Here is a 27,102-nt window from a genome sequence, read left to right on the forward strand (position 1 = left end):
GAAAGAACAATTGTATTTTCAGTAAGCCTACAGAGAATTTTCAGTTCCTTAAACTGGGATGATAAAGAAGGAACGTGTGCTCAAGAAATGTATGTGACTTATATCACACATTAATTTCCAATATGCATGACTTGTTAAACACATAATTTTTTTCCTCTTACAAATTTTCAGTTCCAATCTTAAACTGTGGCACCTGTTGTGAGGTTCAACACGAAATATCTCATAATGTTAACAGTACCTAAAAATTATAGTACACACATTTATGAATATTTCATGGCAATGCATTAGATGTTACTGACTGCATAGCTTTTTTATGACTATAACAACCACTGACCTCGACATGCCTTTCATAGACATTTGTCGTGTTGGTAATCATGGTGTGTGTGTGTGTGTGTGTGTGTGTGTGTGTGTGTGTGTTGTGTGAGTATGTGCATGTGAAAAACATGTACATTAAACAGACAAAATCTAAGTTATGTTCACCTCTGTCATAGATCTGATAGGATGGGCAGCTTCCTTTGCATTCAACAAACCCGTAGATCTCTTCAGTATTCACACATTGGCCATGTGCATTGGCTTCTTCAAATAATCCAACAGTCTTTTGCGGACTCCACTCACGTGATGAACATTTATCTGTCAACATACAAAGACAGTTAATATAACTTATCCAAGCAGACATCTTAATGTACAGATATAATGTAATGTGCTTACTTTCATAATTTCCAAAGTCACATTAAGGTTTTAATTGAATAATTCCATTTTTATAACATTGCTAAACTTGAATAACATTACAATAAAACTGACTGTGTTTATAATATCTCTCAGAATGGGTTTACAAAAATATTTTTATGACTTTTAGATGACAAGGCAGGAGGATGTATATTAAAATTTGAGAACAATTCCACTTTCTAAATTCTGTACCTTTCGAGCAATGACACACAAGCAGACTTTGAACAATAATGCACATATGGGAACTGTCATTTTCTGTCATTAATATGGAAGAAACTATTGCAGACACATGCACAGATGGATATGGCAATGAGTATGCAGTCATGTGCTGCTTGCCAGTGCAAGGGAAGGAAAGTAAGTAACAATTTAATAGATCAAACAAATGTTGCAGTTGTTTCAAGACACTCCAATAAAATAATGTCTCTTTATTTTTAGAACTATCTTCCTTTACATCAGTTTCTCCATTCACTACATCCATTGTATTAATTCATTATGGTCATGCCACTGAATTCTCTGCATGCAATTCTCCCCCCCCCCCCCCCCCCACCCCAAATCTCATCTCATTCAAGCAAATCTTCATTGTCTTCAGAGTTATCAACAGAACTACTGACTGATCTTTTTGGAAAAAATTACATATGTGTGCCTTTTCCATCAAGACACTATCACAACATTTAGTGTATTAAACTATTTATTCACCAAGGCAATTATTTTCTTAAGTCCTGTCCCGAAATAAGGCTTAATCTAATGTTTATTCTCCCTTGACAACAAATGGCATGACTGCATAAACTGATCCAGTCCTTTATTCTTACACAACTTATTTCTTCACATTATAATAATCATTCTCACTTCTTTTATATAATCTCTTTTCATTATTTATGCCAGTCATATTATCTAATAAGACTTATTTCACTGGAGAAGGAGGCACTTATGAGACACTTAATGAAATAACTCATGTGAATGAAACTAGATGTATGAGAGGTGAAATACCCTCAGACTTAGAGAAGAACATAATAATTCCAATTCCAAAGAAAGCAGATGCTGACAGGTGTGAAAATCACAAACTGTCAGTTTAATAAGTCACAGTTGAAAATTATTAACATGAATTACAGAAGAATGGAAAAACTGGTAGAAGCCAACCTCAGGGAAGACCAGTTTATGTAGGGACAAGTGAGGTAATACTGACCCTACGACTTCTCAAGGAAAACAGGTTAAGGAAAGCCAAACCTATGTTCACAGCATTTGTGGACTTAGAGAAAGCTTTTGACAATATTGGCTGGAATACTCCCTTTCAAATTCTAAAGGTGGCAGGGGTAAAATACAGGGAGCAGAAGGCTATTTACAGTTTGTACAGAAACCAGATGCAGTTATAGGAGTTGAGGGGCATGAAAGGGAAACAGTGGTTGAGAAGGGAGTTGGAGAGGGTTGTAGCTTATCCCTGATGTTATTAAATTTGTATATTGAGCAAGCAGTAAAGGAAACAAAAGAAAAATTTGGAGTAGGAATTAAAGTCCAAGGAAAAGAAATAAAAACTCTGAGGTTTGCCAATGACATTGCAATTCTGTCACAGACAGCAAAGGACTTAGAAGAACAGTTGAAGAGAATGGACAGTGTCTTGAAAGAAGAGATGAACATCAACAAAAGCAAAATGAGGATACTGGAATGTAGTAAAATTAAATCAGGTGATGCTGAGGTAATTAGGTTAGGAAATGAGACACTTAAAATAGTAGATGAGTTTTCTATTTGGGTTGGTTGGTTGATTTGGGGGGAGGGGACAAAACAGTGAGGTCATTGGTCCCTTCAGATTAGGGAAGGAAGTCAGTCATGCCTTTTCAAAGCAACCATCCTGGCATTTGCCAGGAAATCTCAGAAAACCTAAACCAGAATGACAGGATGTGGGTTTTAACCGTCTTTCTCCTGAAAGCGAGTCCAGTGTGCTAACTACTGTGCAACCTCGCTCAGTTTGCTATTTGGGCAGCAAAATAACTGATGATGGTCAAAGTAGAGAGGATGTAAAATGTAAACTGGCAATGGCAAGAAAAGTGTTTTTGAAGAAGAGAATTTTTTTAATAATGAGTACAGATTTAAGTGTCAGGAAGTGTGTTTTGAAAGTATTTGCATGGAGTATAGCCATGTGTGGAAATGAAACATAGACGATAAACAGTTAACTCAAGAAAAGAACAGAAGTTTTTGAAATGTGGTTTTACAGAAGAGTGCTGAAGATTAGATGGGTAGATCATGTAACTAATGAGGGGGTCTGAACAGAACTGGGGAGAAAAGAAATTTGTGGCACAACCTGGCAAGAAGAAGAGACTGTTTGGTAAGACACTTTCTGAGACATCAAGGGATCACCAGTTTAGTACCGGAGGGAAGTGTGGGGGTGGTAAAAATTGTAGAGGGAGACCAAGAGATGAATACAGTAAGCAGATTCAGAAAGATGTAGCTTCCAGTAGTTACTTGGAGATGACGAGGTTTCTATGGGATGGAGTAGCATGGGGAGCTGTATCAAACCAGTCTATGGAGTGAAGACCACAACAACAATCTGTAAGATTAAGAGATGAGTGCTGATAATAATTACTGTCATAAGAATTCTTGGAAATGACTCGTAATAAATGGGAAAAATTTAAATGCTTTTTCATAGATGCACAGCACCTGAGTAAGGAAGGAAAATCTGAACTATTTGCCCCCAATAGTAAGTTCATATATTCAGTTGTGAGTGAACATGTGTTACAAAAACGGTCTCTAGATTGAACTGCACTAACCACACAATTCATTTTAAATTCCATGGAAGTCAGTTACGACCGGAAAGTAAGAACTGAACCACACAAATCTCACATTGTCCAACAACAGCAGCATACATGTTGATAAGCTGAAATAGTAACTACATGTAGCTATATCAGAGATAACATCTTTCTCAGCCAGTAAGAAGACAATATGAATGTACACATCTGCTACTTTCTGGCCTTCATAACCTTCAAACTGTTGGGGCTATCAATCAGACAGAGTCAACCTAAATCTATGGCCAATGATCCGTAATTTACATATTTGTATCATGCTCAGAAAACAACTGAAAGCTTGACATGATTCCCCAGTCAACAATTTTTTGTGTCTGAAATCAAATAAGCTGCACCAAAGGCAGGAGCCTATGATCTGTCAGCTGCCAAATGTATTCTCTGTGGTGTTAATCATAAGGATAATTATGAAAATGCTACATTTTGAAACCATATCATATGAATAAGCCACTTGTTGTTTGCCTAGCATTCTATGCCACTATGGTGAAGAGTCTAGAGAACTGTATTGCTTCTTTTCATTTACTTTTCAAATATCTGATCATTCTGATGTGTCTACTGAAGATGACAATGAGATCCAATTAAATTCCCGCGGGCTAGGTGAAAGTGCAAACCCATTATTGGAATGAAATGATACACAATTTAAACTGAGGTTTACATAAATACTGTGCAAAAATTAGAACTAAGACAGAGAGAGCATCTGCTGAAAAAAAAGAAACAATTCACTGCTTGCTATTATTAAAATTAAGATATCATGGTAAAGAATACGAGCAAAAGATGATTTTCAGCAAATAATCTTGTTCTGTTTCAGAGAATTAGAAAGATCACACTTTCTGCTAAATTTCATTCATCTTTACAACATGATACCCACCCCATAATACTAAATGCTGTGTATCTTCAATGTAGGCTTAATATCTGAGTTTGAAGTGCAATGAACGTTTCAGTAGCTGATTTAGTGGTTTGGCCAAGACTTTTTCTTTAAATTACAACACCAAACCTAATTCTTTTGACACAAGTTTACAGTTGCACAACATAGTGCATTTGTGAACTGGATTAATCATCTGAACTAAGTTCAAAATTGAGCTTCAGTGCGGGAAGTTATGTCAACTGGCCAAAAAGTATGCTTTGGTGCACTGATAATATAATGAAGGCTTATGTCTGGACCACGGCATCTCAGCCCAGAAGTGTTAAGTGATGACTTCAGTGCACTGTTCGATATAGTAAAGAATCACATGATACACTGTGAAATTTTTAAAGTACTTTTGTGAAATGTTGCGAAAGTCAGTTGGGGTCATCCATAAATTTACTCACACAGAGAATATATACTGTACATCTTCAGTAAAATAGTGTGAGTATATGTGCTGCACATACTCAGTAACATAGTGTGAGTGAATTAATCAGTGGCCCTATGAGGCTTCCCCTCAGGTAGACCTGTAATACTTAATTATGCCTATTACTAAACCACACTTGCTCTCTCTCTCTTTCTCTCTCTCTCTCTCTCTCTCTCTCTCTCTCTCACACACACACACACACACACACACACACACACACACACACAGTGTCATATAATGAGAAGGTGTGCTACTTGATAGGAGATGCAGAGGAATGAGTCCCCCCCCCCCCCCCCACCCCCACCCCCACCGGGAACGGGACAAATTAAAGTTTCAAAAAAAGAACCACCAAGACTGAATCAAACTTTGTACCATTGACTATGTACATGGCTTCTTCTGTGAAACATATATTTTTCAAAAATAGTCAATAGGTCATAAAAAGATGTAGGAATTGTGATCGAATCATTAATTTGTTAATGGAGGGAAGTATGTGTGTGTGTGTGTGTGTGTGTGTGTGTGTGTGTGTGTGTGTGTGTTTGGAGGGGGGAGGGAGGGGGGGGGGGAGTTAAGATAGTGGGAGCAAGACTTGGAAACAATAATCAGATTCAAATGAATTTAGGGTACAGTAGTTACGCAAATGGACTACCTGCCAAAAAAGCAAGGCACCCAGAAGGGGAGGAGAAAAAGAAATGAAACTTCATGGTTTAAGAGAGTATGTGATGCCATTACAATGACGTTCATCAGTGGTAGAGCAGATCCACAATTCATCACGGACTACAATGTGACACCAACGCCCATGCTTTCTTGTCATGGCAACACATCACACACACACCCTTTGATGTTGTGGTGTTAACAGCAGATTATGCATGAGACACTAATTCTCCAGTTCGGCTGCTGCTAGTTTCCAACAGATGGTGTGGGATGACACAGAATGTTGCACGGATTTCATTGCTTGTTCTCAAATGGCAGGTGTAGATGTGAAGATGTGCTTGGTGCACATTGCAGTGATCCTCCCTTGTGTTGGTTAGATGTGGTCGATGGGAGCCTTTACTAGTGTGTCTGCCCTAACATTCCCATGCAGTTTAACAGTGGGTGACTATCACATCAGAATGTTCCTCAAATCTGGATACTGCATGATACAACCAGCCAGACATATGGAGACACACAATGATGCTGCCAGGTGCTCACAAAACTGTGTCACACAAATACGTGGCACCTCCAAGTCCTTCACAGGGATCACTGAACATCTGACCCTTTTTGTGCTCCTTATATATCCTAACAGGCCTGGTAGCAACACTAATGCACTCTGGTCACAGAGAATTTCTGCTCTAATCATTTTCACGTCCTAATCATTTATGAAATTACACTGACATTGGTAAGTATTCTGGCACACTCAGTCTGAAGATAATAGCAAGCTTGGAGATGTTGTAGAATTGGCCAACAGACTCAATCATAAATAGAGGTGTGGTCTTATACCTACAGCAAATAGTATGCATGCAATTTGGTAGGCCTGCAATGCCAAGCACCACATGAAGAAAATCATTCATTTTGAGTAAGGAGAAAAGAGCTGCACTGAACCAAATACTTATGAATTTTAATGACAGTGAACAGGAAAACCGTGAGCAAGAGAGTATTTCACAGATAAAATTTTATATGACGAGTGAAATCTGTCTACAAAATTCCTGTAGCAAGAGCTCACAGGACCCAGCCAAGAACACACAGTAGGAGAAAACAGAAACAAACACACAACAAATAACTGAGAACCTATACGAGCACTCCATCCCCAGTTCTTGTTCTGGTCTTGAGTATTGCTGATAGAAGCCAATCCAATCAGCAAGGGCAAGTTGGAGATCTTGTTCTCAGTTGTGGCATTTAAAAATATTAACATCTGTGTGTGTGTGTGTGTGTGTGTGTGTGTGTGTGTGAGAGAGAGAGAGAGAGAGAGTTCCATAAATGGATGGACATTGGAATAGATAATAGTCATATTTCAAAAGTATACAATAATATATCTTACAGTCACACTTCTTGCAGCAGCCATCATCAACAAGAAATTCTTCTGGGCAACTCAGATCTGTTGGGCAGTTTGGTCTCGTCACTTCAATCTGGAGCTGAAAAAAGATAGACAAATTAGTTTTCAGTTACTGTACTAATATCATATTCATCATGATAATTATACATGTATATTTCAAATATCAAATGAAGGGAGGTTAGAGCTCTTCATTTAGAATAACATATTACCCTCCAGGAGATGCAAAAACGCAAATCTATGACAGCTACAACCATAGAAGTGAGTACACTTTATTTTGACAGTTTCTCAAACTTATTGATATATTATATCTAAAAACAAAGATGATGGGACTTACCAAACGAAAGCACTGGCAGGTCGATATACACATACAAACAAACACAAACATACACACAAAATTCTAGCTTTCACAACCAACGGTTGCTTCGTCAGGAAAGCTCCTTTCCTGACGAAGCAACCGTTGGTTGCGAAAGCTAGAATTTTGTGTGTATGTTTGTGTGTGTATCGACCTGCCAACACTTTCGTTTGGTAAGTCACATCATCTTTGTTTTTAGATATATTTTTCCCACGTGGAATGTTTCCCTCTATTATATTTATTAATATATTAGTAATATCTTACAATCAGCAGTCATTGCAAAAGTAAATTTGATCTCTTCTGTGTAGCACAAAACATGATTTTTCTTGTGCAAGTATAAACAAATGTGTACTTCATAACTATGATATAGGAGCTGTAGTGTTCTGCAAAAGCTACCTACAATAGATTCTGCTGTTCTCCTGGGCTTCAGTCTGAAGACTGGTTTGATACAGCTCTCCACACTAGTCTCTTCCTTGCAAGACTCCTTATCTTTGGGTAACTACTGCAGCCTACATCCATCTGGACCTGTTTACTGTATTCAAGTGTTGGTCTCCCTCTACAATTTTTGTCCCCCTCATTTCCCTCCGGTACCAAACTGACAGTTCCTTGATGCCTCAGGATGCATCCTATCAACTGATCCATTTCTTCAGTCAATCTGAAACCCTAATTCAGTTCAATACTTCCTCATTAGTTGTAATATATAACAATCAAATGTCCAGCATACTCTGTAGCAGCTTATTCTTATTTCAAAGGTTTCTGACCTCTTTTCCATGTAAGGCTACACTCAAGACAAATATCTTCAGAAAAAGTCTTCCTGACATTTAAAATGGTTGAGATTCACATTTTACAATAATGTAATATCTTTAATGTCTATAGATGCACATTTTTTAAAGTTTAAAGTCAACTGTTAGTAGTTCTGTGTTATTCTCCATGCAGTGAGTTATGGGTACAGTTATTCTGTAATTATGTGTTGCACCTGTATTGTCAGACCACATTTCAACATGTTATGGGTCATGGTTATGCGACTGTGTGTGTGTGTGTGTGTGTGGGGGGGGGGATAAATAAATAAATTTGCACGAAAACAACTGCAAGCTGAAAAGCATGGAAATTAGTTCATCAACACAATGAATATAGTGCTTATTATTACTGCAGTACATGGAGTGTAACTAGAAATGCTGTCACACGATAAACACAACACATGGAGAATACAAGTTGAAGCACTGCTCATCAAAAAGACATTTAGGGTTATGTATCTGGTGACATACTACAGTCTGCAGTGCCTGGTGAAGATTAAGTGCTCTCTGCTGCAGAATCTGCATACAAAGAGTGGCTAGTGGCAGGCAGATAAGCAAATACAGAGTTGATTTTATCTATCAATCCCACTGAGCTGAAATAAGTAAGAAAATGCACATCAGGTATGACTTCAACTCAAATGAATCTGTCCATCCAAAGGACCTGCTTACAATGCAACACTGCTCAAAATGTAACCTAGTGATAATGTGACACAACATCTTACTCAATCTTTGATGCTGTGGGCATGTTACAAGCAATGGATATCAGCACAAATGGTGACCAATTGTCAATTAAGCTTGTCTAATGTCTTCCATATAACTATGGGAACTTTAGATGTGCTGCTGAATCCCTTAAAAACCATGGAAGAACACAACACAAGGATTCAGAAAAATGTGAAGGTGCAAGTGGCATGATGACTGTTAAATCAAGTAAATATTTTGTGAACAAGTCAAAATTGTGTACAAGTCAAACAGTGCTGTGAGTGACAAAGATATGTTCAAATCAAAATCAAAACAAAACAAAAAAGAGAAATATCAGAGTCCAAATGCAACTTCCTTAGCAAGAAGGGACACAAAGTAGATGAGTGCTTTTTTAAGAAGAAACCAAGTGTGCAAGCTGCAAACAATGTCGATGAAGCTCATTGCTGTTTCTTTATGGGTAATGCTGTTCAGAAGTTTTGTGTCTACAACATTTTCTGGTGCATAGACTGTAGCTGCACATTACACATGTGAAACAGTCTAAAAGTGTTCACTCACATGTCAGAAATGCCCGAGATGATGGAGTAGGCAGTTGTGTGTGCATGAGGTGTGCTTTCTACATCTACATCTACATCCATACTCCGCAAGTCACCTGACGGTGTGTGGCGGAGGGTACCCTGAGTACCTCTATCGGTTCTCCCTTCTATTCCAGTCTCGTAGAAAGAAGGATTGTCGGTATGCTTCTGTGTGGGCTCAAATCTCTCTGATTTTATCCTCATGGTCTCTTCGTGAGATATACGTAGGAGGGAGCAATATACTGCTTGACTCCTCGGTGAAGGTATGTTCTCGAAACTTTAACAAAAGCCCGTACCGAGCTACTGAGCGTCTCTCCCGCAGAGTCTTCCACTGGAGTTTATCTATCATCTCCGTAGCGCTTTTGCGATTACTAAATGATCCTGTAACGAAGCGCGCTGCTCTCCGTTGGATCTTCTCTATCTCTTCTATCAACCCTATCTGGTACGGATCCCACACTGCTGAGCAATATTCAAGCAGTGGGCGAACAAGCGCACTGTAACCTACTTCCTTTGTTTTCGGATTGCATTTCCTTAGGATTCTTCCAATGAATCTCAGTCTGGCATCTGCTTTACCGACGATCAACTTTATATGATCATTCCATTTTAAATCACTCCTAATGCATACTTCCAGATAATTTATGGAATTAACTGCTTCCAGTTGCTGACCTGCTACTTTGTAGCTAAATGATAAGGGATCTATCTTTCTATGTATTCGCAGCACATTACACTTGTCTACATTGAGATTCAATTGCCATTCCATGCACCATGCGTCAATTCGCTGCAGATCCTCCTGCATTTCAGTACAATTTTCCATTGTTACAACCTCTCGATACACCACAGCATCATCTGCAAAAAGCCTCAGTGAACTTCCGATGTCAGCCACAAGGTCATTTATGTATATTGTGAATAGCAACGGTCCTATGACACTACCCTGCGGCACACCTGAAATCACTCTTACTTCGGAAGACTTCTCTCCATTGAGAATGACATGCTGCGTTCTGTTATCTAGGAACTCTTCAATCCAATCGCACAATTGGTCTGATAGTCCATATGCTCTTACTTTGCTCATTAAACGACTGTGGGGAACTGTATCGAACGCCTTGCGGAAGTCAAGAAACACAGCATCTACCTGTGAACCCGTGTCAATGGCCCTCTGAGTCTCGTGGACGAATAGCGCGAGCTGGGTTTCGCACGACCGTCTTTTTCGAAACCCATGCTGATTCCTACAGAGTAGATTTCTAGTCTCCAGAAAAGTCATTATACTCGAACATAATACGTGTTCCAAAATTCTACAACTGATCGACGTTAGAGATATAGGTCTATAGTTCTGCACATCTGTTCGACGTCCCTTCTTGAAAACTGGCATGACCTGTGCCCTTTTCCAATCCTTTGGAACGCTACGCTCTTCTAGAGACCTACGGTACACTGCTGCAAGAAGGGGGGCAAGTTCCTTCGCGTACTCTGTGTAAAATCGAACTGGTATCCCATCAGGTCCAGCGGCCTTTCCTCTTTTGAGCGATTTTAATTGTTTCTCTATCCCTCTGTCGTCTATTTCGATATCTACCATTTTGTCATCTGTGCGACAATCTAGAGAAGGAACTACAGTGCAGTCTTCCTCTGTGAAACAGCTTTGGAAAAAGACATTTAGTATTTCGGCCTTTAGTCTGTCATCCTCTGTTTCAGTACCATTTTGGTCACAGAGTGTCTGGACATTTTGTTTTGATCCACCTACCGCTTTGACATAAGACCAAAATTTCTTGGATTTTCTGCCAAGTCAGTACATAGAACTTTACTTTCGAAGTCATTGAACGCCTCTCGCATAGCCCTCCTCACACTACATTTCGCTTCGCGTAATTTTTGTTTGTCTGCAAGGCTTAGGCTATGTTTATGTTTGCTGTGAAGTTCCCTTTGCTTCCGCAGCAGTTTTCTAACTCGGTTGTTGTACCACGGTGGCTCTTTTCCATCTCTTACGATCTTGCTTGGCACATACTCATCTAACGTATATTGTACGATGGTTTTGAACTTTGTCCACTGATCCTCAACACTATCTATACTTGAGACAAAACTTTTGTGTTGAGCCATCAGGTACTCTGTAATCTGCTTTTTGTCACTTTTGCTAAACAGAAAAATCTTCCTACCTTTTTTAATATTTCTATTTACAGCTGAAATCATCGATGCCGTAACCGCTTTATGATCGCTGATTCCCTGTTCTGCGTTAACTGTTTCAAATAGTTCGGGTCTGTTTGTCACCAGAAGGTCTAATATGTTATTGCCACGAGTCGGTTCTCTGTTTAACTGCTCAAGGTAGTTTTCAGATAAAGCACTTAAAAAAATTTCACTGGATTCTTTGTCCCTGCCACCCGTTATGAACGTTTGAGCCTCCCAGTCTACATTCGGCAAATTAAAATCTCCACCCAGAACTATAACATGGTGGGGAAATCTACTCGAAATATTTTCCAAATTATCCTTCAGGTGCTCAGCCACAACAGCTGCTGAGCCAGGGGGCCTATAGAGATATCCAATTACCATGTCTGAGCCTGCTTTAACCGTGACCTTCACCCAAATCATTTCACATTTCGGATCTCCGTCAATTTCCTTCGATACTATTGCACTTCTTATCGCTGTAAACACGCCTCCCCCTTCACTGTCCAGTCTGTCTCTGCGGTATACATTCCAATCTGAGTTTAGGATTTCATTACTGTATGTATGTATGTGTGAATGATGTGTGTTTGTCTTTCGTGATGAAGGCTGTGGCTGAGAGATTTATGTGAGTGTCTTTTAATTGTGCCTGTCTGCATCATAATGTATTTCTTTTACAATAAGTGAAATTTATCTTTTCCTACATTGTAGAAATGCAAGAGAATGTTATGCTTGCAGACAATGATGCTACACAAGTAACAGCTAAAGGTAACATACACATCCCATCTGCAGCCTGTGGTGCCATCTACATAACACTGAAAAACACTTCGTACATAGAAAATCTCAGAACCTACCTCATTTCAGTGACATAGGTTGTGGTCAACAACCACAAAAGTCAAATTGACTGCAAACAGTGTTGGCAACTACAAACAATGGAAAGTCCAGATTGGATTATCAACAATATTATGGAAAGTATAGATTGCTACTCACTATAAAGATGAGGCATTGAGGTGCAGAGAGGAACAATGAAAAGAGTGTTGCACATTGAGGTTTTGGTGAAAGTCTTCTTCAGAAAGGAAAACACACAGATATTCACACAAGCAAGCACACCTCACAAACACATGACCTCTGTACCTGGCCACTCTGGCCAGAATGTAACAGTGCTGCTTCAAATGGAAGCTGCATGCAAGAGTGGGGCAAGGAATCATGTATTTGCAATTGTATACAATTATCAGGTGAACCTATGTAATTAATACCATGCTTCTGCAATATTGGTGTCTTAATAATGAGGTCATGTGGGAGACGACCCATTCCCGAGAATTATCTTCCATTTCCTGCACATGTTGAGGGATGGGTTTCCCTGTGCGCATGCAAATATACTACTATTTGACAGACTGAAATTTATTTCTCTTATTACAGCAGTGTAAAACAGTCATTTTTTTCTTTTTTGCTAAAGGCAAATGTAGGTACTATAATATGTGATTTTGTTGGAAAACTTGAGTACACTGTATAGTTTCAATACAGAATTACAATTGCTAACCTGTTCACCTATCCTGACACAGCTGAAGGTTGTGCAGCCATCAGGTGATGTCCATTTCTGACCCTCAGGGAACTGATTTCCTTCACTCATGCAGTACTGTTGTTCACAGTGACCACAGCATTGTCCAGACTCAGGAGCAGGTTCCACGTATCGCCACCCCTGTCACAAGATAAGATGTCAATATTTATTTTTGAGAGTTGAATGAGACTTGGAAATAGCACATGAATAAATGTAAAAGCACTGAACAAAGTCCTATATAAAACAAGCAATCGGCTTTCATGAGAAATTGTCCTAAACATCCAGGATGTACATATAAAATATAACCTACTAATATGGAAACTTCATAATGTACATACACAACAAAAGGTAATAATTTAACAAAAAAGGATGAGAATAACTGTGGCAAAAATATATGAGAATTGTTTGTATGAGTCAGTATCATGAGTGACAAGAGATGTGTTAGAGCTATAGCATCCCACAAATATGGAGATAATTAGAGCATGAATAGTTTTATGTTTGAGATAGAGGAATGAAGCAATTGTTGTCCTGTTTAAGCATACATACATTCATCAGAAGTGGTTTAAGCCATTTTAAATAAGCATTGCCAGAAATGTAATTGACCCCACTCCATCCAAATATAATCTAGAGCCTTAAAAATGTGACATCTTATTCCAAATTTCATGGAAGCTCTCCTGCAAGACTTGCAAGACTAGCAGTCCTGGAAGAAAGGATATTGCAGAGACATTCTTAGCCACAGCCTGGGGAACATCTCGAGAATGAAATTTTCAATCTGTGGTGGTGTCTGTGCTGACATAGAACTTCCTGGCAGATTAAAACTGTGTGCTGGACCAAGACTCGGGCTCAGGAACTTTGCCTTTCATGGGCAAAAGCTCTACTGACTGAGCTACCCAAGCATGACTCTGACCCATCCTCACAGCTTTTCTTGTACCAGCACTTCATCTTATACCTTCCAAACTACACAGAAGCTTTCCTGCGAAACTAGCAAGACTAGTACTCTTGGAATAATAGTGATGTTTTATATAACATAAGTGAAAATAAAACTGGAGGAAAACAGATGTTTGGAAGTAATATGCTTCATAATACAAACCAAGAGAGTAAAAGCAACAAATAATTATTTATAGCTGCAAAATCAAAAAAGTGTAAAAAACAGTTTAACTCAAACATTCAAATGTCTCACAATTTACTCTGTAGCCCTGGTCACCAGCAAACACAAAATGTTTTGGAAAGTAACAGTACTGGCAATTTCAATTTGAAAAGTTCATAAAACATGCACCGAATTTTTATTGGAAGAGACAGATGTTTGGGTGTCATACACTTCACAAAACAGTTCAAGAGCATAACAATAACTTATCTAAGAACTTTATTACTGCAAATTCACAAATTGTGAACAGCTCAAATAAAATTTTCAAGTATCCCATATATTTCAAAGCACTCTTCACAACAGTGCATTGTGCCCTCCTGAGGAATTCTCAATGCGCTTGTACAAGGACATAACACAATGTACGTGTTTTGGTGGCTATTTTTTCCTCTATGAAACAATATGAGTGAAATTAATCAATAATACATTTAATCAACAAAATTCCATTATAGAGTGTCATTTCCTATTCCCAATTATGATTAAACAAAAATACATTGATTTAATGTTTTGTATGTGAGACATTAATCTGTTTAGAATTTCTTCTATTTGACTTTCACAGGTCCACATTCTATCAACTGAAAAATGGCTTCTGCTTAGTCCACATTTTGTCCATTTGCATGTTCAGAAGAAATGTTTGTAATGTGAACTGTAACTAGCCACACAAAGATGGCTGACAATACTAATAAACCATACTTGAATCTGGTACACTGTATGTGATCTCTCAGGTCATCTCAGGTTGACAGATTACTGGTGTACTTTTTGGTTCTTAGCTGAGTTATTGTTTCCATTCTTCTGCATGATATTTTGACAACTGGTCCATATTGTTGACCTGGTGTCACTATTTCTAGCTGATTTTTACTCTCGGCATCCACTAGGTCCTTTGATGCTGCCCTATCAACAGTGTTAAAAAGGAACAGGTACTCAGGTCGACAAACTGAATGGCCTTTTCAACGCCATCTAATCAATTAATGGTAGACTCCTGTGGAAATGTGGTACCCATTGTATTACATTCTTGTCAAGAGAAATACAAAGTTTTCTTTCAAATTAGTGACACATCCAACTAACAATCACTGCCTGTGCATGAAACGAAATATGTGGTCTTCAGCAAAAAGACTGGTTTGATGCAGCGCTCCATGTTAGTCTATCCTGAGCAGGCCTCTTTATCTCTGAATAACTACAGCAACCTACATCCATTTGGATTTGGTTACTGCATTTATTCCTATGCGTTCCTCTGCAGATTTTGTACCCCACACTTCCGTTCATAACTGAGCACGCTATTCCTTGAAGCCTTTGAATGTGTCCTATCAACCGATCCCTTCTTTTAGTCACATTGTGTCATAAATCTCTGCATTCCCCAATGTGATTCAGCAACTCTCATTGGTTATTCAGTCCACCCATCTAATCTTTAGCATCCTGCTATAGCACGCTTTTCTTCAGTAGGAGCATATTTCAAAAGCTTCTATGTAAGGTGCTTATCTGTACAAGTCTATACTCCAGACAAATACAATTCAGAAAATGTTATCTTACATTTAAATTTATATTAGATGTTAATAAATTTCTTTTTTTTTCATTAGTGTTTTTCTTGCTGTAGCCAGTCTAAATCTTGTATGCTCTCTACTTCAGCTGGCATCAGCTATTTTGCTGCTCAAATAGCAAAACTCATCTGCTACTGTAAGTCTCTAATTTCCTAGCCTAATTTCCTCAGCAACTACATTCAATTAACTTTACTTCACTTTTGCGGATGTTTACTTTACAATATATATTACAGACACTTCAACTGCTCTTCCAAGTGCTTCCCTTTCTCTGACAAAATTACAGCATTATCACCAAAACACAAAGTCTTTATTTCTGCTCCCTGAACTTTTAATTCAATTTACAAATTTCTCCTTGATATCCTTTACTGCTTGCTCAAAGTACAGATTGGATAACATTGAGAATATGCTACAATCCTGCCACACTCCCATCTTAACCTGCTTCCCTCTCATGTCTTTAATCTCTTGTAACTGCAATACAGTTTCTTGTATGTACTTTGTAATTAATCTTCCACTCCCTCTATTTTACCCCTGCTAGCCTCAAAATTTCAGACAGTCAAACTGTAAAATTTTTCTTTAAATCTATAAACATTGGTTTGCCTTTCTTCAATAGGGTCAGTATTGTCTTGCTTGTTCCTGCAATTCTCAAACCCCAAACTGATCACCCCCTAGGTCTGCTGCAATCAGTTTTCCCATCCTTCTGTAAATGGGATGGATAAAAAAATCTACTGACCAAACAGTGGCAGAAGAACACACATATAAATGTATTGAAATCATCATGCTTTCAGAACCAGTGGCTCCTTCTTCACTCTTCTCCTACAAACTGAGATTGGCCCAAGCTCTTAACATCCCCCAACCTTCACCATTGCCTCCCAAAGCAGTGATAACTCATGATCATAAGAACCAGTCACAACAGTACAGTGTTCTCAACCTCTCATCTAAGGCACTCTCCCCTCCTGAGTTATCTGTATTATTCAATGGTCTCACTGTCAGCCCTAATCCTGCATTCAATCAATGTTAACTGGAAATATCGCTTTGTAACTCAATCCAAAAACCTTTCCAACAGCAAATCTGATGTCGAATCCTGCCTTGAACAGTTCTGACAATGATCCCAACTTGATTCCCCACCACTATCTCAAAATCATCCCCTACAAGCCTTCCAAGAATCCCTAACATCCAGTATTGCTTCACAACACTTCCTCAACTTCCTACAACATGACCCTAACCTGTCATCTGCAAAACATGAAGAAGGAACCACTGGCTCCAAAAGACTACAAAGTTCAGTACCTCTAAATATAAGTTCTCCTGCCACCACTTGGTGAGTAGATTTTTTATCCATCCAGTCACATTACATTTTTGGAACCTGATTATTTTTGTTAATTTACTAAACTGATGGTTTGAGAGTACTCGCAACTGTCAGCACCTACCTTCTTTGGAACCGGTGTTATTAGATTCTTCTTGAAGTCTGAGGGTAATTTGCCAACCTCATGTATCTTGTACATCAGATGGAATAGTTTTTTCATAGCTGCTTTCCCCAGGGATTTCAATAATTGTTAGGGAATTTTGTCTGTTCCAAGGACCTTGTTCCCACATAGATCTTTTAGTGCCCTGTCAAATTGTTCTGACAGTATCATCCTCATTAACTTCCTGTTTTCTTTCTATAATATTGCCTCCATGCTCATTTCTGTTGTATAGTCTTTTTATAAACATGTTTCACCTTTCAGCTTTCCCTTCTTTGCTTAGTACTGGCTCCCCATATGAACTCTTGATATTCATACATCCGCTTCTGTTTTCTCCAATGGTTTCTTTAATTTTCCTGTAGCCTACATCTACCATTCCCCTGTTTATATCTACTTTTAGAGCCTTCTCTTTGGGATCTAGCCATTTTGCATTTTATGTCAATCTCATTTTTAGATGTCTGTATTCCCTTCAGTTGATGTATTTTTATATTTCTCCTTTTGTGATTAAAGTTAAATACCTGCTGTGTTATCCACGAATTTCTACTAGGCTTTTTCTTTTTACCTATTTTATACTCCGTTCCATTTTTCTTTTATTACATTTATTACTTGCATTGTTTTTTTTACCTTTGTTTATGCATTTTAAGTCATATAAGTGAGTTTAGATAGTGAATAACAGTAAATTATACATACCTCAGAGCAGTTCATACATTCCTGCAAATTGACTTTCCGGTAGACGTGGCCAGTCACTTCATTGAAAAAGCAAGTGACACTTTCACACTTGTTGCCAGAAGGAGAAGGGTAGGTTGTGTTAAACTGAAAGAAGATATGGGGGAAAATATAAAATACTGAAAATGTTCACATTCTTATATTACAATTATAAAACATTATCTTACTCTCTAATAATGAATATGGAATATTGTACTGAGTCGATTAACTGAACTCTGCATGATAACAAGTTTCAGTGTGTAGAACGTGTTTATTTTTAAGTCAAATTTGAAGTGAGTGACTTGATGATCTACTGTTGCCTTACTTAACTGTACAGAAATGTTTACTAGCTGAAATGTATGCAAAGATTCCTTTGATAAATTGCGGTGCCTGATATGAATAATAAAGTGTGAATTTTGATTTCTGACTCACTGAAGCACATTGAAAGTAATAATGTTTGAGCAAAGGGAATTTGAAATTATGCCTGTAACATTACAAGCATATACTGTGAACGATGTCTCTATTTTTCCAGAAATATAGTTTATTACTTTCAACTAGGTACAGCGAATTAACAGATGAATCAAAGGAAGAACATTTTATGTCAAATTAAATAGACTAATCTAAGAAAAAATATAGCTACAGTGGCCACTGCAGTGATCCATCTGACTAACATGTGCCGTCTACCTCTTCAGATGAAATCAAAAGAGGAAGAGAGTTGCTGAAATGTTTGATATGTATGTTACCAGCACATCTTATACACTTATAATGATCTGTTGTGGAGAAACATAACTGTAGATTACTGTGTGTTCCATCATAACTCACTATAAGAATCATCTCATAACACTATTTTAACATTAACCAGTGTTATGGAATACACTACTGGCAGAATTTATCCTCTGCTATGGTACATGTTGCAGCATACCATATGAAAAATGTTGAAAGATCCCTTAATTCAGAAACAATTGTGCCTGAGGGCAGAAATTATCATTATTCCACAGAGAATCCACAAATATTTGGTTCCTCTATGTCCATCTTTGACATAAAGATATGAATAAAGAAAAATAAGGAAAGTAGCCATTCACTTGCAGTTAATTGCTGTGAGGTGCTTTCTAGCTACTGCTCTTTTTCTTGTTCAAGAACAAAAAAGACTGTGCCACACCCAACCAAGAAAACTCAAAAACACACTCACCACAGCCTTTCCTTATTTTTGTTTATTTTTTCCATCCTGGCCTTTATATTGTACATAAAGATTTAAATCACATTGTGTAAGAAACAATACTACCCGCCAGGTTTGCTAATGTGCTGCTTCCCGGACTAGGGTAGGTGCGTTGGCCCTGGACCGAATTTGCCCGACGGATTAATGGTGAGATCTGGTGTACTGGCCAGCCTGGATGTGGTTTTTAGGCAGTTTTCCACATCCCTCTAGGTGAATACTGGGCTTGTCCCCATGTCCTGCCTTATTTACATGACTTGCAACTTTTGAAACACATTCGCACTATTTCATGGTTTACACTAGATGCAGACAGCTGGGGTACACTAATTCTGTCCCAGGGGACTAATTCTGTCCCAGGGGATATGGGGTGGCAGGAGGAAGGGCATCTGGCCACCTCTAAAAATTAACCATGCAATATCCCTACTTAACCCTGCCGACCTTGCATACGATTTGGCACAAAGGAAGTAGCACAAGAAGAAGTTTAAGAGACAATACTAAAGCACGAGGCAGACAGGCAAATGTCTTGCAATTGTTAGAATGTTAATGAACTGAGGGAAATATCAGTTTACTTGATTTTCAATCTGAGAACAAACAGATGTTTTTAAATCCCTTCTCAACTCCGTCAGATGTAGTCACAGCAATTACAGAGTTACAAACTCACAAGAAAATATGTTGCCTACTTATTAAACATTTTCAATTTTGTTACAAGTCCAATGATGGTTATTTCAAGCACACTCACACTGTATACTTCATCCCCTTCTTGACAGCCAATAGGGATTCGCTGTTTGCAACATTGTCCTTCAACATTCTGCACCTCATAAGCAATGTTTGTGTCAGTTGTGTTTTCTTCTGGACAGGCAGTCAGCACTGCGTCTATTTGGAACTGTGGAAGAGAAACAGGTATTAGTGGACTATTAGATTTGCTGGACAATTTGCTATTGCAATACTGCCCAGATATTATTGCTTCCAGGGATATTATGTTTCATGAATTTCATACAACAGAGGAATGAAGCATATGATATTGCAGTGCCAGTGTTAGGCACAGTGGTGAGTACAGCTGTTATGAAATAGCATATTTGCAGTTGTGAATATGGACAAGTATCAGCTGAACAATGGAATGATAACAATGAAAATTTGTGCTGGACAGGAAATCAAACTCAGATCTGCCACTTATCATGAGTCTTACCTTTTGGCTATCCAAGCTTGATTTGCAGCCAGACCTAAACTTCCATTTGTCGTAATTTGGAATAACATGCACGTTTGCATGTCTGAAGGAACATTGCATCATAGTTCAGAATAACATGCATGCATGTATATCCGAAGGAACATTGCATCATAATTCAGAATAACATTGGCACTGCAATGTCGTATTTATCCGCTGACACTGTGCAAGTGACTTTCAAGTAATATGTCTCCCCTCTATGGAATTACATATAATAGATGTATCAGTAAAGGTTGTAGACACATGGTTGATGACATATGGAAATTTGAGTCTGGACATCAGTTGTGTTTAGATAGCCAAATGGTAAAGTGACTGCTTGTGATAAGCGGGAAGTTCATCCAACATGTTTCCAGTAATATACCAACAAAAAAAGAAGAAAAAAAAGAATTACCTAAGGCCCAAAAATTAATTGATTTCCAGTTTTCTCTCTCTTTTTTTTTTTGGGTATCCTCTAGACTGACAGGCTTAAAAATACATTGGTTATTACTGACCTGATACACTCTACTGTTCGTAATCAAAGCAAAAGTAAAAGCACCAGCAAAAATAAAATCAATAATATATGAAAGTTTCCCTCTACATCATTTTCTCTGTGGTTGTCCTCTACTATCTCCACACACCAACTCTCACTCTTCATCTTGCTGCCAGTACTACTGACTGCATCTGTGAAGCTGTTGCAGTTTGCATGTTCCTGTTCTTTTCTCCTGGTGCACATTCCCTTTCTTCACCATCACCTCTTACCTGTTCTCTTCACCAACTGAGACTGCACTGACTCTCTCTCTCTCTCTCTCTCTCTCTCTCTCTCTCTCTCTCTCTCTCTGTGTGTGTGTGTGTGTGTGTGTGTGTGTGCGCGCGCGTGATATATATATATATATATATAAAAAAACAAAGATGATGTGACTTAGCGAATGAAAGTGCTGGCAGGTCGATAGACACACAAACATACACACAAAATTCAAGCTTTCGCAACAAACTGTTGCCTCATCAGGAAAGAGGGAAGGAGAGGGGAAGACGAAAGGAAGTGGGTTTTAAGGGAGAGGGTAAGGAGTCATTCCAATCCCGGGAGCGGAAAGACTTACCTTAGGGGGAAAAAAGGACAGGTATACACTCGCACACACGCACATATCCATCCACACATACAGACACAAGGTCTTTAAGTATGTCTGCTTGTGTCTGTATGTGTGGATGGATATGTGCGTGAGTGCGAGTGTATACCTGTCCTTTTTTCCCCCTAAGGTAAGTCTTTCCGCACCCGGGATTGGAATGACTCCTTACCCTCTCCCTTAAAACCCACTTCCTTTCGTCTTCCCCTCTCCTTCCCTCTTTCCTGATGAGGCAACAGTTTGTTGCGAAAGCTTGAATTTTGTGTGTATGTTTGTGTTTGTTTGTGTGTCTATCGACCTGCCAGCGCTTTTGTTCGGTAAGTCATCTCATCTTTGTTTTTATATATAATTTTTCCCACGTGGAATGTTTCCTTCCCCCCCATGAACCATGGACCTTGCCGTTGGTGGGGAGGCTTGCGTGCCTCAGCGATACAGATAGCCGTACCGTAGGTGCAACCACAACGGAGGGGTATCTGTTGAGAGGCCAGACAAACGTGTGGTTCCTGAAGAGGGGCAGCAGCCTTTTCAGTAGTTGCAAGGGCAACAGTCTGGATGATTGACTGATCTGGCCTTGTAACAATAACCAAAACGGCCTTGCTGTGCTGGTACTGCGAACGGCTGAAAGCAAGGGGAAACTACAGCCGTAATTTTTCCCGAGGGCATGCAGCTTTACTGTATGATTACATGATGATGGCGTCCTCTTGGGTAAAATATTCCGGAGGTAAAATAGTCCCCCATTCGGATCTCCGGGCGGGGACTACTCAAGAGGATGTCGTTATCAGGAGAAAGAAAACTGGCGTTCTACGGATCGGAGCGTGGAATGTCAGATCCCTTAATCGGGCAGGTAGGTTAGAAAATTTAAAAAGGGAAATGGATAGGTTGAAATTAGATATAGTGGGAATTAGTGAAGTTCGGTGGCAGGAGGAACAAGACTTCTGGTCAGGTGACTACAGGGTTATAAACACAAAATCAAATAGGGGTAATGCAGGAGTAGGTTTAATAATGAATAGGAAAATAGGAATGCGGGTAAGCTACTACAAACAGCATAGTGAACGCATTATTGTGGCCAAGATAGATACGAAGCCCACGCCTACTACAGTAGTACAAGTTTATATGCCAACTAGCTCTGCAGATGACGAAGAAATTGAAGAAATGTATGATGAAATAAAAGAAATTATTCAGATTGTGAAGGGAGACGAAAATTTAATATTCATGGGTGACTGGAATTCGAGTGTAGGAAAAGGGAGAGAAGGAAACATAGTAGGTGAATATGGATTGGGGGACAGAAATGAAAGAGGAAGCCGCCTGGTAGAATTTTGCACAGAGCACAACATAATCATAACTAACACTTGGTTTAAGAATCATGAAAGAAGGTTGTACACATGGAAGAACCCTGGAGATACTAAAAGGTATCAGATAGATTATATAATGGTAAGACAGAGATTTAGGAACCAGGTTTTAAATTGTAAGACATTTCCAGGGGCAGATGTGGACTCTGACCACAATCTATTGGTTATGACCTGTAGATTAAAACTGAAGAAACTGCAAAAAGGTGGGAATTTAAGGAGATGGGACCTGGATAAACTAAAAGAACCAGAGGTTGTACAGAGATTCAGGGAGAGCATAAGGGAGCAATTGACAGGAATGGGGGAAATAAATACAGTAGAAGAAGAATGGGTAGCTTTGAGGGATGAAGTAGTGAAGGCAGGAGAGGATCAAGTAGGTAAAAAGACGAGGGCTAGTAGAAATCCTTGGGTAACAGAAGAAATATTGAATTTAATTGATGAAAGGAGAAAATATAAAAATGCAGTAAGTGAAACAGGCAAAAAGGAATACAAACGTCTCAAAAATGAGATCGACAGGAAGTGCAAAATGGCTAAGCAGGGATGGCTAGAGGACAAATGTAAGGATGTAGAGGCCTATCTCACTAGGGGTAAGATAGATACCGCCTACAGGAAAATTAAAGAGACCTTTGGAGATAAGAGAACGACTTGTATGAATATCAAGGCCTCAGATGGAAACCCAGTTCTAAGCAAAGAAGGGAAAGCAGAAAGGTGGAAGGAGTATATAGAGGGTCTATACAAGGGCGATGTACTTGAGGACAATATTATGGAAATGGAAGAGGATGTAGATGAAGATGAAATGGGAGATATGATACTGCGTGAAGAGTTTGACAGAGCACTGAAAGACCTGAGTCGAAACAAGGCCCCCGGAGTAGACAATATTCCATTGGAACTACTGACGGCCGTGGGAGAGCCAGTCCTGACAAAACTCTACCATCTGGTGAGCAAGATGTATGAAACAGGCGAAATACCCTCAGACTTCAAGAAGAATATAATAATTCCAATCCCAAAGAAAGCAGGTGTTGACAGATGTGAAAATTACCGAACTATCAGCTTAATAAGTCACAGCTGCAAAATACTAACACGAATTCTTTACAGACGAATGGAAAAACTAGTAGAAGCCAACCTCGGGGAAGATCAGTTTGGATTCCGTAGAAACACTGGAACACGTGAGGCAATACTGACCTTACGGCTTATCTTAGAAGAAAGATTAAGGAAAGGCAAACCTACGTTTCTAGCATTTGTAGACTTAGAGAAAGCTTTTGACAATGTTGACTGGAATACTCTCTTTCAAATTCTAAAGGTGGCAGGGGTAAAATACAGGGAGCGAAAGGCTATTTACAATTTGTACAGAAACCAGATGGCAGTTATAAGAGTCGAGGGACATGAAAGGGAAGCAGTGGTTGGGAAGGGAGTAAGACAGGGTTGTAGCCTCTCCCCGATGTTGTTCAATCTGTATATTGAGCAAGCAGTAAAGGAAACAAAAGAAAAATTCGGAGTAGGTATTAAAATTCATGGAGAAGAAATAAAAACTTTGAGGTTCGCCGATGACATTGTAATTCTGTCAGAGACAGCAAAGGACTTGGAAGAGCAGTTGAATGGAATGGACAGTGTCCTGAAAGGAGGATATAAGATGAACATCAACAAAAGCAAAACAAGGATAATGGAATGTAGTCTAATTAAGTCGGGTGATGCTGAGGGAATTAGATTAGGAAATGAGACACTTAAAGTAGTAAAGGAGTTTTGGTATTTGGGGAGCAAAATAACTGATGATGGTCGAAGTAGAGAGGATATAAAATGTAGGCTGGCAATGGCAAGGAAAGCGTTTCTGAAGAAGAGAAATTTGTTAACATCCAGTATAGATTTAAGTGTCAGGAAGTCATTTCTGAAAGTATTCGTATGGAGTGTAGCCATGTATGGAAGTGAAACATGGACGATAAATAGTTTGGACAAGAAGAGAATAGAAGCTTTCGAAATGTGGTGCTACAGAAGAATGCTGAAGATTAGATGGGTAGATCACATAACTAATGAGGAAGTATTGAATAGGATTGGGGAGAAGAGAAGTTTGTGGCACAACTTGACCAGAAGAAGGGATCGGTTGATAGGACATGTTCTGAGGCATCAAGGGATCACCAATTTAGTATTGGAGGGCAGCGTGGAGGGTAAAAATCGTAGAGGGAGACCAAGAGATGAATACACTAAGCAGATTCAGAAGGATGTAGGTTGCAGTAGGTACTGGGAGATGAAAAAGCTTGCACAGGATAGAGTAGCATGGAGAGCTGCATCAAACCAGTCTCAGGACTGAAGACCACAACAACAACAACATATATATATTCTTTCCTTGATGTCACCATGTCACTCATGGTGAAAGGTTGTCAGTTCCTGTTCCTCCAAATGTATCACCATCAAGCAGTGACAGTAATGATGATGAATACAGACAAACAAGTGCAATCATCCACCAGTGACACTGACCCTATATTTACACTGCCATCATCATCTGGAGAACCTCACAAAACTACACAATGTGAACTCAGTGATCCAATTAGGGATTTAGATTTTCCACAGTGTAAAGCCAAAGTCTTGGCCACGTGACTGCAGCTGTGGAATCTCCACTCCGAGACAGAATGTGTGCCTGTGTCTCAGGAGCATTGGAAAAACGTGTCTCATTTCAGTACTGAAGGCAACATTACATTCTACAGTGTCATTGAAGGTTTCTTGGAAGACCTGCACTTTACATACAAGCCAAACAAGTGGACCCTCTTTATACATGGCTCAAAAACAAGCCTGAAGGCAGTCCTGTTGTACAATAGTAATGAAAGACCATCCATCCCTGTTGCATAAGCTGCCTTAGCTAAAGAAAATTATACCATGTTGAAATCAATTAAACAGTGTTAAATAACATAAGCATGAATGGCTGGTATGTGGAGATTTCAGTCACTGCAAAGCTTTTACATTTGCAATGGGGTTACAATAAGTATTGCTGCTATCTACGTGAGTGGAACAGTCACACAAGGAAAAAACACTACATTCAGAGGGAATGACCCCTACAAACAGCTCTGGTGCCTGGGTCAAAAAATGTTGCTGAAGAACCTCTAGTGAATCTGAACAAATTTGTTCTCCCACAATCGCCCATTAAGCTAGGATTCATGACAACATTTGTTGATACACTATGCACTAGAATGAGGCAGCATTTCAGTATCTGTGTAAGAAGTTTCTACAAGTGAACACAGTGAAGCTCAAAAAGTGGTATTCATTGGTCCACAGATATGCCAGCTAATGGGGAACAAACACTTTGAGTCCATTCTAACCCCTGATCTGCTGCATCAGTGGCATTATTATTGTGACATGACAAAGTTGTTCTTGGGAAACAGGAAAGCTGAAAATTACATAGACCTTGTGGATGAACTCATTCATGCTTATAAAGTCACTGGCTGCAACATGGATGGTAACAAGCATTTGATTTACTCCCACTTCGATGTGTTCCCAGAGGACTTTGGTACTTTCAGTAATAAGAACAGCAAATGGTGCCATCAGGACATTTCTCTCATGGAACGGCAATACACAGGATGGTGGGTTATTGCTAAGTAGGCTGATTTCTGCTGGATGCCAGAGAAAAATCCTCAAGACATCATCCACAACAGCAAGGCACTGAAATGGCACAATTATACTAGGTAAGTGCAACTAATGTACATGTCCTATTGATTACAGTAGCAATATATGTGAAATGCAAAGTCCCAGCTAACACGTAACCCAAAGCTAGGAGACAATTTTAATCATGATATCCATGTTCATTGGATCTATGAAGAGCATCTACTTTGGTTTCAGCAAAAAAATTCCCTGTTGACCAGTGTTACCTAGGTTCCTTTGTTCAATACACATTTTAGCATATTTTATACGGATATGTTTTGCCTTCTTTGATACCCCTTGTTTATATTCTACTAGAATGTTCTATCACTGTATTCATTTTCACTTCTTACTCACTCTTTTTTTACACGGATAAAAATCAGTAACATGCATAGTGATATAGCAGAGTCCAGATTATGACAACTAACCAATCCACTTTCAATATTTTGGTTTTAAAACTAAAGACAGTTAGCCACATATTCGTAGTTTCTCACAGGATCAAGACCAGCTACACACCGTTCCATTGAGTTGGAGACAATAGTACTTTGTGCAGTGATCAGCAGATTCCCAGGTGGCAGCCTCTGGAAACAGCTGCCCATTGAACAGACAGCCACTCTGCTTGCATTCTCCACAGCAACGAGCTGGTGAAACAGGTGGTCGATACTCCCAGCCCTGGAAAGATAATGATAGTAATTATAGACAACAGTGATGACTGAGCTGCACACTGCCATCACGGTAATCAGGCTCATGTGTTTGGGAGGAAAAAGGATTATGGA

General features: G+C 39.1%; 1 protein-coding gene across 1 annotated transcript in view; it reads right to left on the reverse strand.

Annotated features, from left to right (window-relative positions):
* The window catches only part of LOC126473497 (hemocytin), a 568,134-nt gene that overhangs the window by 21,233 nt on the left and 519,799 nt on the right, over window positions 1-27,102 (reverse strand). Inside the window, exons 72-77 of the mRNA XM_050100583.1 lie at window positions 26,843-26,998; window positions 19,777-19,920; window positions 17,810-17,932; window positions 12,969-13,127; window positions 6,858-6,951; window positions 481-630 (exon numbers count right to left, since the gene is read on the reverse strand). Of these exons, the coding sequence (XP_049956540.1) occupies window positions 481-630; window positions 6,858-6,951; window positions 12,969-13,127; window positions 17,810-17,932; window positions 19,777-19,920; window positions 26,843-26,998 (826 nt within the window). The remainder of the gene's footprint in view (window positions 1-480; window positions 631-6,857; window positions 6,952-12,968; window positions 13,128-17,809; window positions 17,933-19,776; window positions 19,921-26,842; window positions 26,999-27,102) is intronic.

Source organism: Schistocerca serialis, chromosome 4, assembly GCF_023864345.2.
Source record: "Schistocerca serialis cubense isolate TAMUIC-IGC-003099 chromosome 4, iqSchSeri2.2, whole genome shotgun sequence".
Lineage (NCBI taxonomy): Eukaryota > Metazoa > Arthropoda > Insecta > Orthoptera > Acrididae > Schistocerca > Schistocerca serialis.